Raw genomic sequence first — 19955 nt, forward strand, 5'->3', positions numbered from 1 at the left:
TTTAGATGGAACTGTGAGTATGTGACTCCAGGCCTGACTGTAATGGCTGCTACTCTTCAGTCTGGCTGCAGAAGGCGGCTTTGGTTCAGGCCTAGCACAGGCCTTCCAACATGGCTACAGAAAAGACATTGTTACAGGCTGACGCCTCTCCTTTTATAAGAGCATACATATAAATACACCATATCCTATTGTTTGATGTGAGAATTAACAAAGAAGTAAAGGAAAAGTATATGGGGAGTGAGAATTGAAAAATATAATAATAGAATATAGAGAAGGTTGTAAGAATCTGGGCCAGTTTCCTGAAGCAACTCTTAAGTAGACATACTTTTGGGGATGGCAGTGTGGATTTGTATTTTTGAAGGCCGAGGAGACAAAGTTGTACCGAGGGGTTGATAAGTTGGTTGGTGTTTCTGCAGTTTGGAAGCAAAGAGTTGACTGGATAAATTAATATACTGTATATCATTTTGTCATGTTAAATAAATCTTAGGGATGGACACGCCATTTTGTTGACTTGAGGCCGGGCTATTATTGATTGGACAGACTGCAACTGCTGTTTTTGGAGTGGTGATCGTTTTTCTTATTAGTCCAAACCCTGTGGAGTTATATTAACATCAGATGCAAAACATTATGTTTATATTTTATTTTGTCTCAAGTATGCTTACGTGAAGCATCCAGTCAGGACACAATGCATGTAATCATGCAACTGAGAATGATATTGGGATATAATCGCCAAAAAACATCTTGACCTGATGACTATAATTTCAACGAATACAAATTTAGCAGGATCATTAGGATTTTCTCTAACTGGAAAAATACATTACTCTTTAGTTTCAAATCTGTAGGCCAAACTTTACCAAAGAGTAAATGTTATAGCTGTGTTATAAAAGGACTACTGTAAAATAGACCATGCTACAACCATTTGCTTATTATCACTGAAAAAGTGCTATAAATGTGCTTTAGTTCATTTAAAATACCAACAGAGTGTTGCAGTAAAAGAATATAATTTATTGGTTTAGTGTAATTCATGATAGTATCTAAGTTTCACAGCAGGTTAATTTGTACATTCAAATACAATGAATTTTTCAGTCTGAAGTGTAGAAGTCTGTAATAGACAAGGATGGGCTGAATTTTGAATTAACATGGCTATGTCTACATGTCTACTTAATCTGTTTTGGGGAAATCTCTCATTCAGCTATAAATACTGGTGTTTTTATAGCTGTATGGTTTAATCCTGTTCACTTTGGCTACGTCTACACTGGCAGCTTCTTGCGGAAGAACAGCCGTTCTTCCGCAAAAACTTGCTGGCTGTCTACACTGCACAAGCGTTCTTCCAGAAGTAAATTTACAGTATAGCATTGTAAAACAGGGCTTCTTCCAGAAGAGTTATTCCTCTTCCCACAAGGAATAAGCCCTTTTGCGCAAGAACGCTTCCAGAAGAGGCCAGTGTAGACAGGCAATATTAATTTCTTACGCAAGAAGCCCCTATGGTTAAAATGGCCAGCAAAGCTTTCTTGCGCAAGAAGGCGTCCACACTGCCATGGATGCTCTTGCTCAAAAGCACATCTCTTGCGCAAAAGCACGTGGCAGTGTAGATGCTCTCTTGTGGAAGAGTTTTTGCACAAGAACTCTTCCACAAAAGAGTTCTTGCTCAAGAAGCTGCCAGTGTAGATGTAGCCAATGAGTTTAGATAACACAGTGACTAAGATAATAAAACCCAATGGATTGTCTGTCTGACTGCAATAAAAATTCCACTTAATCCCCCCTTTGCGATCACCAGAGGTGTTGTCCTGATGGTAGTGAAAAGAGGGGAGATTTCTCAAAACAGTGTATTGTGTACTAAGCTAAGTAAGTCAAGAGTAAATTGTGCTCTATTCTGTTGGAATTAGCTTTAAACTGAAACACTTCCTCATCAGAAAGAGTTGTGTTTTTGAGTTCTGCTGAGCCATCAGAGTGTAGATATTCTGGTTAACAGGTGGGGTTGGAGCAGCTCCCTGACTGCTGGAGGCAACTGCTCCAGGACCATTGGAGGCTGGCCACAGACAGGAGTTGCTCTGGTTGTCTGGAGCAGCCCCCATCATGAACGGCCTCAGGATGCTGCAGGCAGAGGCTGCTCGGGATAACCAGACTAGCCCCTGCCTGTGGTGCGCCTGGACCCGCCGCTGCCAGGATTGGGTTGGAGTAGTCTCTCCAACTGCCCCTCCTTTAGTTGGTTAACTCGTTAAACATAATGTTTAATTGGCTAAACAAACAGGATTTTACATCCCTATTGTTGACACACCCTGGTGATCAAATCCATTTGGTTTTATTATCTTAGTCAGAAACACAGACTGTTATTTATATTACAGTAATTTCAAAAGCCCAAACTAAAAACAGGGCCCCCATTTTTCTAGGAACTTGTGGAAACATACAAAAAAAGAGATATTCCTATCCCAAAGAGCTTACAGTCTAAGGCAAGAAGGAAGGAGGTATTCTTAGCCATATGTGATAGATGGAGAATTCAGACGCAGAGAAATTAAATTAATCACTCACAGTCACACAGAAAGTCTCTGGGAGAATTGGGAATTGAACCTAGATCTTGTAAGTCCCTGATCAGGTGACCATCATCCTGTCTAGCATAAAATATTAATCTCTCTTAGGCAAGAGGGAGGAATAGGGAGACCTTCAGAGAGAAATATAAATTACCCCTCTCAGGGGACAGCTTGGAGGCTAAGGTTTATGTTTGAAAGTGTAGACCTGCCCTAGGGCTTTATTATTTAATTAAGAAAAAAAACATTAACTCTTGGGAAAGAGGGTAACATTGGACAATGTCAGTGATGTATGCTGTGTTTGGGATGGAGAGGGGAAGCTGCACCTAGATTTATAGAGTTATTTTGAAGAAAATGCTGTGTAATCTGATTTTGTGTAAAATATTAGACGGGTGTATGTTTTCTTATTAAGCTAGGCAGCCAGCATCTAACTTAAGGCAGATTGTTGGTGCCACTGTTCTTTTGGAAATGCCAGGAACCATAATTAGTGCTAAGCAAATTGCCTATAGAGAATTAACTGCCACTATGGACATACAGAATCTCCAAATACTGATATTTCTCATGTGAAATATTTTAGGCATATTCATTTTTCAAAAGAATGAATTTCACAAGAACAATTACTTGGGATATGACGGTCAAAGACCTTCCTCTGTGAAGCACTTTCAGTGGAATGCTGGGGCTGGGGAATAACAAAATGAATACATGTAATCCTGTATCAGAGGGATAGCTGTGTTAGTCTGAATCTGAATAAACAACAAGAAGTCCCGTAGCATCTTATAGACTAACAGATGTATTGGAGCATAACTGCAGTTTCTCTCTTGGTATTCACACCTCCACATCTGCTGCTAAAAGTGGGCCACATGCTCCCTGACTGAATTGACCTCATTATCTCTGGCCTTCCTCTTGATTGGTACTCTTTTCTTTTCATGAGCCTGTATATTTATACCTGCCTCTGGAATTTCCACTGCATGCATGTGACTAAGTGGGTCTTTGCCCACGAAAGCTTATGGTCCAATAAATCTGTTAGTCTATAAGGTGCCACAAGACTTCTCGTTGTAGATGTAATTCTTATTTCCTATTGAAATGATATTAGCTGCTCATTTTTGAAAGCTTTTGAAAAAAATCTCCTTTTAATTTTCTAATAAGTAACTACACTGTTTTTCTAATTTGTAAATGCCCCTTGGAAACCTTCAGGTGCATAAATTAAATCACATAATCTAAGCTAAATAAATTGACACAATGTTAGCAAATCCCTCTCCTCCCCTCAGCATGAGCAAACACAATCCTTTTTGTACATTTAAAAAACCTGAAAAGGTTGCTCAGCACCCCCATCTGGCATCTCTAAAAAAATTAAGCACTCATAGAATCATAGAAGTAGATGGTACCTAGAGAGGTCATCTAGTCTAGTCCCTTGTTCTCAAGGCAGGAATAAGTATTATTTCTAGTCTAGACTCTCTCTGAGGTGTTTGTCCAACATGGGTGGGGAACGTAAAGGCTTGCCTGGATCCAGTCCCTGAAGCTTAGGACTCCTCCTCACTATTGGGGAGCCAGTGCTGGGACTCTAGCCCCCCCACTGTCCAACCATGAGGCTAGAGCACACAAAATCTCTGATATGTGAGGGGAATGTGGGGCTCCTCAATCGGGGGCCATGTTAGTGAGGGTTTTTTTTTCTTTTCACTTGTGTGGCCCCTCTCTGATTTTTCTGAGTCTGCGCCCCCAACCTAATTAAGGGTACGTCTAGACTACATGCCTGTGTCGCCAGAGGCCTGTAGATTAGGCTACCCGACAGTAAAATGAAGCGGCGATTTAAATAATCGCCGCTTCATTTAAATTTACATGGCTGCCGCGCTGAGCCGACAAACGGCTGATCAGCTGTTTGTCGGCTCAGCGCGATAGTCTGGACGCGCGGGTGTCGACATCAAAGGTATTTGTCGACATTCCGGGTAAGCCTCCTGGGATGAGGTTTACCTGGGTGGTCGACAAATACCTTTGATGTCAACACCCACGCGTCCAGACTATCGCGCTGAGCCGACAAACAGCTGATCAGCTGTTTGTCGGCTCAGCGCGGCAGCCATGTAAATTTAAATGAAGCGGCGATTATTTAAATCGCCGCTTCATTTTACTGTCGGGTAGCCTAATCTACATGCCTCTGGCGACACAGGCATGTAGTCTAGACGTACCCAAAGACTCCTACTCTGGTCTCACATCTAAACAAACAGGTCTTGCCTTCAATATCAAGAAAGCTAAGCTCTGGTAAACTGGCAGGGAAAGCAAATTGCAAAGGTGGGGGGATTCCAATCTGCCTTCAGCATGTCAGTAGGGGTGACTGTCATCTCCAGTGCCTTGTATGATTGATAACCTGTTTTCATGGAAAGTGAGGGGAGAGGAAGAATGGCTAGGATCCTTCAGACTGTTTGTGAATCAAAATTTAAATTGTATCCAGAAACTAACAGAAAGCCAGTGAAGTTGGCGGAGTGTAGATGTAATATTCTGTGAGAATCACTAGTCTGTAAATGAGATGCTGTATTCCAAAACAGGTGATTTTTCAGTGTGGTCTTCTGTGGCAATTCTATGTGAAGTGCATTTCAGCAATCTGATCTGGAAATGAAAATGCTCTGAATAATGTGTTGTGGGACCCATCCAAGAAGAAAAGTTGCAATTTCCTGGACAGATAAGGATAAACAATTTGTCCATTGGCTGCTACTACTCTTTGGAAAATGAGGAGTAGCTAAGAACCCAACAGTTATAAATTATTACCAAATGTGAGAGAACTTCCTTGCTAAAGGGATCAGATATAACCTTTGTCAACTCCCTTAGATGTCTTTTCTAGCCAGCCAGTATTACTTTAGGGTCTCTTGGAACAGATGTTCCATCATGCTAGTCAGCTGTATAGGTGTTCCTCTGTTTCTAATCCACAAGATTTATTACAACTTTTGTCATCAACTAGGTAGTAAGGGCAAAGGTGAAAACTACAAATAAAATCTCAATCTAACAGAGTTTTATTCACAAGGCCTTAACTTGCTCATAAAATGAGCTAGTTCCTAAGGCAGTGGTCCCCAACACAGTGCCTGTGAGCGCCATGGCGCCTGCTGCGGCATTTATGTGCGCCTGCCAAGTGCTTGGGGCTAGACCTGCCCCTGTGCGCGTGGCGAATGGGTGGCCCCGCGCCCGGAAGCGCGACGCATGGGGAGCGCTGGCCCTGGGCATGCGGCGCATGTGCGGCCCCGCCCCTAGGCACCCGGCGCATGAGTGGCCCCACCCCAGGGTACCTGGCAGCTCCAAAAGATTGAGGACCATTGCCCAAAGGGTATGTCTACACTAGTTTGTTAATTCGAGCTAGGTAGGTAAATCAAGCAACCGGAGTTGCAAATGAAGCCCAGGATTTAAGTATCCCGGGCTTTATTTGCATATTCCCGTCCGGCTGCCATTTTTAAATCCCTATTAGTCCAAATGAACTGCCCATGGCTACACACGGAAGTTTAAAGTTAATCTGAACTAACTCCTTAGTTCGGATTTACTGTTACACCTCATTCTACAAGGAGTAACAGTTAATCCGAAGTAAGGACTTAGTTCGAATTAACTTTAAACTGCTGCGTGTAGCCATGGGCACTTCGTTCGAACTAAGGGGGATTTAAAAATGGCGGCCGGACGGGAACATGCAAATAAAGCCCGGGATATTTAAATCCTGGTCTTCATTTGCAACTCCAGTTCCCTGATTTGCCTACCTAGCTCGAATTAACAACCTAGTGTAGACATACCCTAAGTCTTTTGCCAAAGTCACTTAACTTCTCTTTTTCTAAATTCACTAAAATCGGTTTTGTCCCTTAATACTAATTTTCCCGGGTACTCTCTTCCTGGGTATGTCTACATTACAATGTTAATTCGAACTAACTTAGTTCGAATTAGTTAATTTGAACTAAGCTAATTCAAACTAACGGATCCAGACTAAAAAACTAGTTCGAATTAGCATTCTGCTAATTCGAACTAGCATGTCCACACAGAGTGGACCCTGAACCGGGCTTAAGGGTGGCCGGAAGCAGTGCCAGCAGGGCATCAGAGGAGGACTTAGAGCTTGGAGATGCTGTCTCAGGCTAGCCGAGGGCTGTGCTTAAAGGGTCCCGACCCCCACCCCGGACAGACAGTTCTCAGGGGTGCCCCGCTTGCAAAGCAGTCCTGGCTTGGAGTGCCTGGAGTACCCACACTGGGCACATCACAGCACTTGGCCATCAGCCCGGCTGCACTTGCCGCAGGCTGCCATCTGGGGAGAGGGGGCAATTGGGGGGCTGCAGGAGAGCTTCCACCCCCAGAAGCCCGCAGAGCCAGCCCAGTCCTCCCCATTGGGGGCCCGTACCCCATTCCTCCTTCACCTCCTTCCACTTACCCTTCCCTAGCCCCTCTTCTTGATGTACAAAATAAAGGACAATTGTGTTCAAAAATGGAATCTGTCTTTATTGAACAAAACTGGGGGAGACTGGGAAAAGGAGGTGGGAGAGGGGAAGAGAGAGGCTGGGAGAGGAGAGGGCAACTAAAATGATCAGGGGTTGGGAACAGGTCCCATATAAAGAGAGGCTAAAGAGACGGACTTTTCAGCTTAGAAAAGAGGAGACGGAGTGGGGACAGGATAGAGGTCTCGAAAAGCAGGAGTTGGGTGGAGAGGGTGCATACAGAAAAGTTCTCCATTAGTTCCCATAAAGAATGACTAGAGGGACACCAAAGGAAAGGAATGGGTAGCAGGCTTCAAACTAGTAACAGAAAGTTGTTCTTCACAAAGCAAAGAGTCAACCTGTGGAACTCCTTGCTGCAGGAGGCTGTGAAGGCTAGAACTAGAACAGAGTTTAAAGGGAAGTGAGATCAAGTCAGGGAGGTTGGGTCCATGGAGTGGTATTAGCCAGGGGGTAGGAGTGGTGTCCCTGCCCAAGGTTTGTGGAAGGCTGGAGAGGGATGGCACGAGACAAATGGCTTGGTTACTGTCTTCGGTCCATCCCCTCCAGGGTCCCTATGGTTGGCCGCTGTCGGCAGACAGGCTACTGGGCTAGATGGACCTTTGGTCTGACCCAGGACGGCCATTGTAAGCTCAGGGCTCAGGGTCGGGGGTCTCAGTGGACCCCCTTAATTCTCTCGCACACCTGCTCCTGGGTAGCCAGGCTGGCAGCTCTCCTGCCCTAGCCGGCCACTTTCCTGTGCCTAGTGCGGAGATCGTGGACGAGGTCCACGATGTCCGCACTAGCCCAGGTGGGTGCCCGCCTCTTGCGGTCCCGAGCAAGCTCCCGGGAGCCGCCAGCCAGGTCCCAGGAAGAGGGTGAGGGCTGGGGGGCATCGGGTGGGTGGCTCGATCCGTGCCAGGTGCAGGGTCTGCTGGCTGGGTGCTGGCAGGCTGCACGTGTAGCCAGCCCGTGTCCCTTTAAGGGGTCCGGGGCCGGGAGGGGGGCAGACGACTTTCCCTGGTGTTGGCCAGAGTGGCCACCAGGGAAAGGTAGGGAGGGCTAGCCTCCCACTAGTTCGAATTAAGGGGCCACACACCCCTTAATTCGAACTAGCTAGTTCGAACTAGGCTTAATCCTCGTAAAATGAGGTTTTCCTAGTTCGAACTAAGCGCTCCGCTAGTTCGAATTAAGTTCGAACTAGCGGAGCGCTAGTGTAGCGCCTATGAAAGTTAATTCGAACTAACATCTGTTAGTTCGAATTAACTTTGTAGTGTAGACATACCCCCTGGGTGTAAGTGTGGATAGTGTCATCCTACTACTTTTTTCTCTGTACCTGGACTGTCACAACTCTTACTTTATGCTCTGGTAATTTCCTGCTTTAACCACTGCAGCCTTCTCTTTGTTTTCTATTCCCTAGTGTATCTCTTCATTGTATCCAAATTGACACTGCCAAGATAATTTTCCATTCCCGCTCTTCTGACAATGTTTTTCCCCTTCTTGACTTTTCAGGATGGCTTTCTGTCACATTCAATGTGCTGTTTCTCCTCACACTATCGCTACGTCTACACTGGCCCCAAATTCCGGAAAAGGCATGCAAAGCAGGTAAGTCAGAATAGGGAAATCCGCGGGGGATTTAAATATCCCCCGCGGATTTAAATAAACATGTCCGCCGCTTTTTTTCCGGCTTGGGGAAAAGCTGGAAAAAAGTGTCTAGACTGGCGCGATCCTCCGGAATAAAGCCCTTTTCCGGAGGATCTCTTATTCCTACCTTCAGGAATTCCTTCAGGTAGGAATAAGAGATCCTTCGGAAAAGGGCTTTATTCCGGAGGATCGCGCCAGTCTAGACGCTTTTTTCCGGCTTTTCCCCAAGCTGGAAAAAAAGCGGCGGACATGTTTATTTAAATCCGCGGGGGATATTTAAATCCCCCGCGGATTTCCCTATTCTGACTTACCTGCTTTGCATCCCTTTTCCGGAATTTGGGGCCAGTGTAGACGTAGCCTCAGAGTTCTCCATACTTCTGTCCCTGCTGATATGTTTGCCCTCAGTGCTTTATACACCATTCTTTCCTAACTGTTTCCTTTGTCCACTCCTAATTGTACGGGCTTGTTTGTATTGTCCTTATTTTTGGAATAGCTTCTCAATTAATGGGAAATCATCACCTCAAAAATCCCAAAAGAAGACTGAAAAATCAATTACATAAATGTTACATTTGTTTTTAGTCTGTTTTCATGTCATATTTTTAGTACTGCAATGTTTAGACAAATGAAGAATGTTTATTTGTTTGAAAGCAACTATTTCCTCTGGAATTCAAAAAAATCATGGGAACATTTCTATTGGTTTTACGTTTTGTAAAAAATAATTCTTAATAAACCTGAATGTTGTGCCAAATTTGCACTGACCGTGTCCTTTTAACCATGCATGCTTCCTCTCCTTCAAAAACTTTTAAAAATACACTTATTCTGTAAAATATTTCAGCTATAATGGCCATACTCACTCTGCTTGTTTTACATGGTTCTGTATTGACTCACTCTTGCCTTTACACTGAGATCTTTGGGGCAGGAGCTTTATTTCTTTAGGATGTTTTAACTATTGTATAGTACAGTAAACTTCCGATAATCCGGCACCTTTAGGACCCAGGGGGTGCCGGATTATCAGATATGCCGGACTATCGGAAGGGGGGGCTATGAGTGGTCTGGGGTGGGGGGGATGCCATCCCAGACCCTTCATAGCCCCCCCTTCCGATAGTCCGGCTCTGCCCCAGGCGTCCCTGATTCAGCTGCTGCTAGTCAGTTTCAGCAGCGGCTGAATCGGGACGCCTGCAGCAGAGCAGCTGGAGTGCTGCCGGGTTGGTCCAGTAGCGCCGACTCTTGGTGCTGCGAGACCAACCCGGCAGCATCCCAGCTGCTCTTGGGGATGCCTGGGGCAGAGCAGCTGGGGTCCTGCCGGGTTGGTCCCGCAGCGCCGCTCCTTGGCGGTACTGGACCAACCCGGCAGCATCCCAGCTGCTCTGCCCCGGGTGTCCCCAAGTCAACCGCTGCTGATACTGATCTGCGGCTGACTCCAGGAAGCCCGAGGCAGAGCTGAATCCAGACGCCTGGGACAGAGCAGCTGGAGTGCTGACGGGTTGGTCCAGTAGCGCCAACTCTCGGCGCTGCGAGACCAACCCAGCAGCACCCCAGCTGCTCTGCTCCAGGTTTCCCCAAGTCAGCTGCTGCTGAAACTGTCCAGCGGCTGACTCCAAGAAGCCCGAGGCAGAGCTGCTCTGCCTCGGGCTTCCTGGAGTCAGCCGCTGGTCAGTTTCAGCAGCGGCTGAATCGGGGACAGCTGGGGTGCTGCCGGGTTGGTCCCGCAGCCCCAAGGGGCAGCGCTACGGGACTTACCCGGCAGCACTCCAGCTGCTCTGCTCTCGGCTTCCCCGATTGAGCCGCTGGTCAGTTTTAGCAGCGGCTGAATCAGGGAAGCTGGGGGCAGAGCAGCTCCAATTGTCTGTCTGCCCGGAGCACTTCCGGGTTCCTGATGGTGCCGGACCATCAGGAGTGCCGGACCATCAGATGCTGGACCATCGGAGTTTTACTGTATATCCTGATAATGTAAGATAAACATTTACCTCTCTGGAAAGAAGGTGTAGAGATTTTGGTCTCAACGTGCTGTGAAACTGTCACGGGTTGTAAGGAGGCCCCTATCCACAGTCAAATGCAACTCCTAGCTGGCAGGTAGAACAGAAGGTTTGTTGGTTAACAGGGATACAGCGTTGAACAGACTTGTTAGTAGAGGAGCCAGGAACAGTAAGTACAACCGATCTTGGGGATAGGACGGCCGAGAGCCAGAGCTCTGGTTCCTCTTCCTGCTAGACTCCCTGCATCCTAAGCCAGCAGGGACTAACTCACACCATCAGCAATAGGTCCCAGTCCTGCAGGCAGCCTGCTTCCTTCTTTGTCCAGCTTCCCAGGCAAAAGATTTCACCTGATTACATTTCCCACTGAGGCTCAGGCTACAAGACAGAAGGAGCCATTGTTTACGGGCTGGGTTGGGCAGCCTTCCCTCAGTGAGGGTATGTCTACACTACAAAGTTAGTTCGAACTAATGGATGTTAGTTCGAACTAACTTTAATAGGCGCTACACTAGCGCTCCGCTAGTTCGAATTTAATTCGAACTAGCGGAGCGCTTAGTTCGAACTAAGTAAACCTCATTTTACGAGGATTAAGCCTAGTTCGAACTAGCTAGTTCGAATTAAGGGCTGTGTAGACCCTTAATTCGAACTAGTGGGAGGCTAGCCCTCTCCAGGTTTCCCTGGTGGCCAATCTGGCCAACACCAGGGAAACTCTATGCCCCCCTCCCCGCCCTGGACACCTTAAAGGGGCACGGGCTGACTACGATGCCCGTGCCAGGTGCAAGCCTGCCAGCACCCAGCCAGCAGACCCTGCACCTGGCACGGATCGAGCCACCCACCCGATGCCCCCCAGCCTTCCCCCTCTTCCCAGGACCAGGCTGGCGGCTCCTGGGAGCTTGCTTGGGACCGCAAGAGGCGGGCACCCACCTGGGCTAGTGCGGACATCGTGGACCTCGTCCACAATCTCCGCACTAGGCACAGGAAAGTGGCCGGCTAGGGCAGGAGAGCTGCCAGCCTGGCTACCCAGGAGCAGGTGTGCGAGAGAATTAAGGGGGTCCACTGAGACCCCCGACCCTGAGCCCTGAGCTTACAATGGCCGTCCTGGGTCAGACCAAAGGTCCATCTAGCCCAGTAGCCTGTCTGCCGACAGCGGCCAACCATAGGGACCCTGGAGGGGATGGACCGAAGACAGTAACCAAGCCATTTGTCTCGTGCCATCCCTCTCCAGCCTTCCACAAACCTTGGGCAGGGACACCATTTCTACCCCCTGGCTAATACCACTCCATGGACCCAACCTCCCTGACTTGATCTCACTTCCCTTTAAACTCTGTTCTAGTTCTAGCCTTCACAGCCTCCTGCAGCAAGGAGTTCCATAGGTTGACTCTTTGCTTTGTGAAGAACAACTTTCTGCTACTAGTTTGAAGCCTGCTACCCATTCCTTTCCTTTGGTGTCCTCTAATCCTTCTTTATGGGAACTAATGAAGAACTTTTCTGTATGCACCCTCTCCACCCAACTCCTGCTTTTCGAGACCTCTATCCTGTCCCCACTCCGTCTCCTCTTTTCTAAGCTGAGAAGTCCCAGTCTCTTTAGCCTCTCTTTATATGGGACCTGTTCCCAACCCCTGATCATTTTAGTTGCCGTCCCCTCTTCCAGCCTCTCTCTTCCCCTCTCCCACCTCCTTTTCCCAGTCTCCCCCAGTTTTGTTCAATAAAGACAGATTCCATTTTTGAACACAATTGTCCTTTATTTTGTACATCAAGAAGAGGGGCTAGGGAAGGGTAAGTGGAAGGAGGTGAGGGAGGAATAGGATACGCGCCTCCAATGGGGAGGACTGGGCTGGCTCTGCGGGCTTCTGGGGGTGGAAGCTCTCCTGCAGCCCCCCAATTGCCCCCTCTCCCCAGATGGCAGCCTGCGGCAAGTGCAGCCGGGCTGATGGCCGAGTGGTGTGATGTGCCCAGTGTGGGCACTCAGGGCACTCCAAGCCAGGACTGGTTTTCAAGCGGGGCACCCCTGAGAACTGTCTGTCCGGGGTGGGGGTCGGGACCCTTTAAGTGCAGCCCTCGGCTAGCCTGAGGCAGCAGCTCCACGCTCTAAATCCTCCTCTGATGCCCTGCCGGCACTGCTTCCGGCCATCCTTAAGCCCTGTTCAGGGTCCACTTAATATGGACATGCTAGTTCGAATTAGCAAAACGCTAATTCGAACTAGTTTTTAGTTCTAGACGCGTTAGTTCGAATTAACTAATTCGAATTAAGTTAGTTCGAATTAGCGCTGTAGTGTAGACATACCCAGAGAGTCTCACTCAAAACTCCCATCCCCAGCTGGGCACCAGTGCAATGCCCAGGGAAACTGAGGCACACACACAGCATTACTGCAGAACAGTACAAGTCAGGGTGGTTAAGTACTGGAATAAGTTGCCTAGGGAGATTGCGGAATCTCTATCTCTGGAGATATTTAAGAGCAAGTTAGATCATATCTATCTGGGTTGGTCTAGACCAGTGTTTCTCAACCACTGGTACGAATACCTTCAGGGGTACTCGAGAGAATTCTGGGGGGTACATCAACACAACTGAAGCTTGGAGAAAACTGAATTTTGGTTTTAAGTTTTAGAATCATAGAATCGTATAGCTGGAAGAGACCTCAGGAGGTCATCCAGTCCAACCCCCTGCCCAAGGCAGGACTAATCCCAACTAAATCAACCCAGACTTAAAAACTTCGAGGGATGGAAATCCACCACCTTCCTAGGTAACCCATTCCAGTGCTTCACCACCCTCCTAGTGAAATAGTTTTTCGTAATATCCAACCTGGACCTCTCCCACCGTAACTTGAGACCACTGATCCTTGTTCTGCCATCTGTCACCACTGAGAACAGCCTTTCTCCATCCTCTTTGGAACCTCCCTTCAGGAAGTTGAAGGCTGCTATCAAATCCCCCCTCACTCTTCTCTTCTGCCGACTAAACAAACCAAATCCCTTAGGGTATGTCTACACTTGCATCCTATTTCGGAATAGGGCTGCAAATGTAGGCATTTGGAATTGCAAATCAAGCCCGGGATTTAAATATCCCGCACTTGATTTGAATCTTCCTGGCTGGGTGCCATTTTTTGAAATTTACTAGCCCGGAATAACTGCCCGCGTCTACATGCGGCAGTGAAACGGGCGTTTGAAATAAAGCCCTATTTCGAACTACCTGTTAAACCTCAATGCAGTTTCTTCTAATAGGTCATACGCTCCAGCCCCCTAATCATTTTGGTTGCCCTCCACTGGACCCTTTCCAATATGTCCACATCCTTTCTATAATGGGGGGCCCAGAACTGGACACAGTACTCCAGATGTGGCCTCACCAGAGCCAAATAAAGGGGAATAATCACTTCTCTGGATCTATTGACAATGTTCCTCCTAATGCACCCCAATATGCCATTAGCCTTCTTAGATACAAGGGCACACCGTTGACTCTTATCCAGCTTCTCATCCACTGTAATTCCCAGGTCCTTTTCTGCAGATCTGCTACTTAGCCATTCAGTCCCCAGCCTGTAACAATGTTTGGGATTCTTCCATCCGGAGTGCAGAACTTTGCACTTGTCCTTGGTGAACCTCATCAGATTTCTTGTGGCCCAATCCTATAATCTGTCCATGTCACTCTGGACCCTATCCCTGCCCTCCAGTGTATCTACCTCTCTCCCTAGTTTAATGTCATCTGCGAATTTGCTGAGGGTGTAATCCATCCCTTCATCCAGGTCATTAATAAAGATATTGAACAAAACCAGTCCAAGAACAGAACCTTGGGCACTCCGCAAGAAACCGACCACCAACTTGACATTGAGCCGTTGGTTACTACCCGTTGGGCCCAACAGTCTAGCCAGCTTTCTGTCCATCTTACAGTCCATTTATCCAATCCATATTCCCTTAACTTACTGGCAAGAATATTGTGCGACACCGTATCAAAAGCTTTGCTAAAGTCAAGGTATAGCACATCCACTGACTTTCCCATGTCCACAGAGCCAGTTACCTCATCATAGTAGCTGATCAGATTGGTGAGGCACGACTTGCCCTTCGTGAATCCATGTTGACTATTCCTGATCAGTTTCCCCTCTTCCAAGTGCTTCAGAATGGATTCCTTGAGGATCCCCTCCATGGTTTTTCTGGGGATTGAGGTAAGGCTGACTGGTCTGTAGTTCCCAAGATTCTCCTTCCCTTTTTTAAAGATGGGCACTACATTTGCCTTTCTCCAATTGTCTGGGCCCTACCCCGATTGCCATGAGTTTTCAAAGCTAATGGTCAATAGCTCTGTCATGATGTCTGCCAACTCTTTCAGTATCCTTGGATGCATTAAATCTGGGCCCATGGATTTGTGTATGTTTAGCTTTTCTAAATAGTTCTTAACTTGTTCTTTCCCAACCAAGAGCTGTCTACCTCCTTCCCATACTGTGTTTCCTAGTGTATTTTTCTGGGAGCTGACCTTGTCCGTGAAGACAGAGGCCAAGAAAGTATTGAGTACTTTAGCTTTTCCCACATTATCTGTCACTAGGTTACCTCCCTCATCCAGTAAGGGCCCCACACCCACTCTGATCACCCTCTTATTGCTAACGTGCCCGTAGAAACCTTTCTTGTTATCCTTCACATCCCTTGCTAGCTGCAGTTCCAATTGCTCTTTCTCCTTCCTGATAACTACCCTGCATTCTTAAGCAATATATTTATACTCCCCCCTAGTCATCTGTCCAAGTTTCCACTTCTTGTAAGCTTCCTTTCTGTGTTTAAGCTCACCAAGGATGTCCCCGGTAAGCCAATCTGGTTGCCTACCATATTTCCTTTTCTTTCTGTGCATTGGGATGGTTCCTTCCTGTGCCTTTAATAAGGCTTCTTTAAAATACTGCCAGCTCTCCTGGACTCCTTTCCTCTTCATGTAAGCATCCTAGGGAATCCTGCCCATCAATTTTCTGAGGGAGTCAGAGTCTACTTTTCTGAAGTCCAGGGTGTGTATTTTGCTACTCTCCTTTCTTCCTTTGGTCAGGATCCTGAAATCTACCATCTCATGATCACTGCTTCCCAGGTTGTCACCCACCTCTACTTCCCCTTCTAGTTCCTCCCTGTTTGTGAGCAGCAGGTCAAGCTGCATACAGCCCCATGTCAGTTCCTTCAGCACTCGTACCAAGAAGTTATCCCCGACATTCTCTAAGAACTTCCTGGATTGTCTGTGTACTGGTGTATTGGTCTCCCAACAGATGTCAGGGTGATTAAAGTTGCCCATGAGAACCAGGTCCTGCAATCTAGAAGCTTCTCTCAGTTGTCTGAAGAAAGTCTCATCTACCTCATTCACCTGATCCGGCGGTCTATAGCAGACACCAGCCACAACATCACCCCTGTTACTTCCACCTCTAAACTTAACCCATAGACTCTCAACAGTCTTTTCTCCCTCTAAATACTGGGAGTTTTGCAGCGCTTTATTATTTTTGTAGTTTTTACACCCAAAAATTTCATCGCCGGCCTGGCTATGATTAAGTTGTTTAAACAAATGTGTTGCAATGGTAGAAAAAAATTGTTTGTGTCTGAAAACTGTGGTTACTGGGGGTATTTATAACATTTTTTTTTAAAAGGGGTACTTTATAAAAAAAGGTTGCAAAACACTGGTCTAAGTAGACCGTGGTTGGTCCTGTCAGGGGACTGGACTCGATGACCTCTCCAGGTCCCTTCCAGTTTTAGTGTTCTATGATTCTAAGACAGTAGGAATCACATACAACATAACAGAGTGAATATAATCCCCACTTTGTCACAGAAGAGTATTTGAATTCAGTTATTTCTGTATTTGTTTAAATTGTCCTTTCTAATTCTGTGAATCATGGGTAATGTTTATGCTTCATAATACCTTTCATACCTATTCAGATTGCTTTATAGATATAAAAAGACAAAAATCTTTAGGCTTGAATCTGGATACAAAAATCTTTCAAAAACATATAGGGACTAGTAATGTTTACATTTAAATCAGTGAACACCTCCTGTCAACTTCAAGTGAAAGTATGATTGAACTTTACAGGAGTGGTGCTAATGTGTAGTTACTTTTTATATTTAAAAACAATGGGTCTCAAAATATCACATATTATATTGACATTACTCAGCTGGTACTAATCCCTTCCTGCAAAATTCACTTCACACAAGAAAATGCTTTGTATTTAACTCATTTGCCATTTGTCTGCCTGACAAAGGACAATGGATTTGTACAGCAAGTGGTATTAAAATATATAGAGTTGTTGTTGCCGTCCTTATGTATTTTTTATGGTACCATATACTGGAAAAATAAATACCATGGTTTATGTTTAAAACCACAAAACTATGTTAATACAGTATCAGTGTTGCAAAGTTAAAATGTAAATTAGGCAAAGCAGAAGTTAAGAATCTAGTATTAGTGTCAGATTACCTGAATTGCACATATGTTGTGTTTTCTATTACTGGTTAAATATTTATATCGAGTTACAGTGTAAGCAGGGTAACGTGCAGTGTGTGCAGGTTAATACTGCTATGAGAAACCTTTATATCTATATTTAAATACAGTGTACTGCTTTATTTTAAATTCATGATTTTAAAAGTGTATTAACTTGTTTTTTTCCATTTAATTTCTCCCTTTCTTTTCTTAAGGGGCTAAAACATATTAATGCCTAAATAGAAAGCATGGTCTATATGTGTAAATGAATCATATTAGAGGTATTTCCTGGAGTGCATTGTGGCCTTCACAGTTCAGATCATTTAAAAGCAATGACTGGGGTTGGCAATCAATAGACCTATTGGACTTCTTCCCATGTTACCTGATGTGTGTTCTAACATTCAGTCTTCTCCCAACTCTGCATTTCAGGAAGAATACCCAGCAGGCTTGGCAGCGCAGATGCTGAGTGCCCTCTTTCCTTATTACATACCTATATTCTGAAGTCTCTGAGTGTGTAGAGTGAAAAGTTGTAGAGCATAGAGAGATTGAATTGTCTCTGCAATCTAGTTTTTGCATTTAAAAGAACAACCAAAAAACTGCCCAAGAAACTAGTTTTGAGCAAAAGCCACATATGCTTGTCAGTCCTCTTCTATGGTATCTTTTAGGGTGGCATATATTGGAATTGTGCAAACAATTTCATGCTTATCTTGTGTGTATTCAGTATGTTGTTTTCAACTATAAGCAGAAAAATAAAGGTTTTGAATGGGGAACCCTAGCAACATTACGTTTCTCAGGTTAATTTACTTAAATGCTAAATTTGGAGCTTACAAGCTCTGACACAATTTAGTCTGAGGTAAAACAAATGACGATTACTATTATTTATTTTACAGTGGAAAAAGTAATTATTTTCATTTTCTCATAACTCAAACTACTGGATAAGTTTCCACAAGACTTAAAAATTCTTCTGTGGGTTAGGATCACACATGGAAAATTTCAGTGTGGAAGAGGAATGTTGAGAATGTTATTGACAGGTGGAAATAGAACTTTGAAAAAATAAAGCTGAATTACAGGCAGTCCCCGAGTTACGCGGATCTGACTTATGTCGGATCCGCACTTACGAACGGGGCTTTCTCTCCCTGGAGCTCGCAGGCAGCGGGACCGCCCAGAGTGCAGCGGCCCCGCCACCTTGACCTCCGGGGCGAGAAAAGCTGCTCCCGGTGTCCCTGGTCTGCTGGAGACGGTCCCCAGCAGACCAGAGGCACCGGGAGCAAAGCGGCAGCGGCAGCGGAGTCCCGCGCCTCTGAGGCTTTGCCAGAGCAAAGCCTCAGAGGCACTGCACCACGCTGCTGCTGCCGCTTTGCTCGCGGTGCCTCTGGTCTGCTGGGAACCGTCTCCAGCAGACCAGGGACACCGAGAGCAAAGCCGCAGCAGCGGCGGAGTCCCGCGCCTCTGAGGCTTTGCCAGAGCAAAGCCTCAGAGGCGCGGGACCCCTCCGCCTCCCCGGCTTTGCTCCGGGTGTCCCTGGTCTGCTGGAGAGGGTCCCCAGCAGACCAGCGGCACCACAAGCAAAGTGGCAGCGGAGTCCCACGCCTCTGAGGCTTTGCTAGAGCAAAGCCTCAGAGGCGCGGCACCACGCCGGTGCTGCCGCTTTGCTCCTGGTGCCGCTGGTCTGCTGGGGACCGTCTCCAACAGACCAGGGACACCTGGAGCAAAGCCGGGGAGGCGGAGGGGTCCCGTGCCTCTGAGGCTTTGCCAGAGCAAAGCCTCAGAGGTGCGGCACCCCGCCTTTGCGGCTTTGCTCCCCGTGTCCCTGGTCTGCTGGGGAGGTGGGCGCAGCTAATGCCCCCCCTCCCCAGCAGACCAGGGAAATGTGGAGCAAAGCTCCGGGCCTGTGGTAGAGCAGGTGGGGTGCTGCCGGTTGGTCCCACAGCACCGCTCCTTGACGCTATTGGACCAACCCGGCAGCACCCCAGCTGCTCTGCCCCAGGAGTCCTGATTCAGCCGCTGCTGATCAGTTTCAGCAGCGGCTGAATCAGGACACCTGGGGCAGAGCAGCTGGGGTGCTTCTGGGTTGGTCCAGTAGCGCCGCGGCAGCGCTACTGGACCAACCCAGCAGCACCCGAGCTGCTCTGCCCCAGGCGTCCCCAAGTCAGCCGCTGCTGAAACTGACCAGTGGCTGACTAAAGGAAGCCCCTTCCCGGGGCTTCCTGGAATCAGCCGTTGATCAGTTTCAGCAGCAGCTGACTTGGGGATGCCTGGGATTCTTAATTTGAATCTGTATGTAAGTCTGAACTGGCGTCCAGATTCAGCCGCTGTTGAAACTGATCAGTTTCAGCAGCGGCTGAATCTGGATGCCAGTTCCGACTTACATACGGATTCAACTTAAGAACAAACCTACAGTCCCTATCTTGTACGTAACCCGGGGACTGCCTGTAGTCAGATTGTCAAATTTTGTTCAGTGTTTTTTTTCCCTCAGATGCTTGTAGTACCACTTTAAGAATTCTAATATAGGGCCTGTATCCAAAGCTTATTTAGTCAATGGAAATGTTCTTACTGACATTCATAGGTTTAGAATTAAGCAATAAATAGTCTTACTGTCATAGTTTGAGTTGCAGAGATCGATGCACTCTTGCATCCCTACATTCATATATCTGGTTACATTACCTTTTAAACTCAAAACTCCTCTCCAGAACACATTCACCGTCTTGTTAAGAAAGAGAAAAGAATAAGTAATTGCTCTTTAATTTTTTTGTCTTTTCAAGTATCCGGAGTGTGATGCAGAAATATCTCGAAGAAAGAGGTGAATTAACTTTTGACAAGATTTTCAATCAGAAGATTGGTAAGTTATGTTTTAAATCGCATTTTCTTGTTTTATATTTTAACCTTAATTTGTGTGCTACTGTTTAATGCAGTCTGTTGAAGATAACACTGTGGACTTCGTTAAACATAATAAATGATGAATTGGGACTTCTGGGATAGCATA

At 46.5% G+C, this 19955-nt stretch overlaps 1 protein-coding gene across 8 annotated transcripts in view; it reads left to right on the forward strand.

Moving 5' to 3' along the window:
* GRK3 (G protein-coupled receptor kinase 3) overlaps positions 1 to 19955 on the forward strand; it is a 196940-nt gene that overhangs the window by 21911 nt on the left and 155074 nt on the right. For 7 of the 8 annotated variants that reach the window (XR_012896033.1, XM_075898873.1, XM_075898875.1 and 4 more), the window contains one exon: positions 19735 to 19811. Coding sequence is in view for 6 of the 8 variants with exons in the window: in XM_075898873.1 (XP_075754988.1) it covers positions 19735 to 19811 (77 nt within the window). In the remaining 2 variants the exon portion in view is untranslated. Of the gene's footprint in view, positions 1 to 19734; positions 19812 to 19955 lie in introns of those variants that run through there. The other variant, XM_075898876.1, reaches the window with a different exon arrangement.

The sequence above is a fragment of the Pelodiscus sinensis genome, chromosome 15 (assembly GCF_049634645.1).
Source record: "Pelodiscus sinensis isolate JC-2024 chromosome 15, ASM4963464v1, whole genome shotgun sequence".
In the NCBI taxonomy this organism is placed as follows: domain Eukaryota; kingdom Metazoa; phylum Chordata; order Testudines; family Trionychidae; genus Pelodiscus; species Pelodiscus sinensis.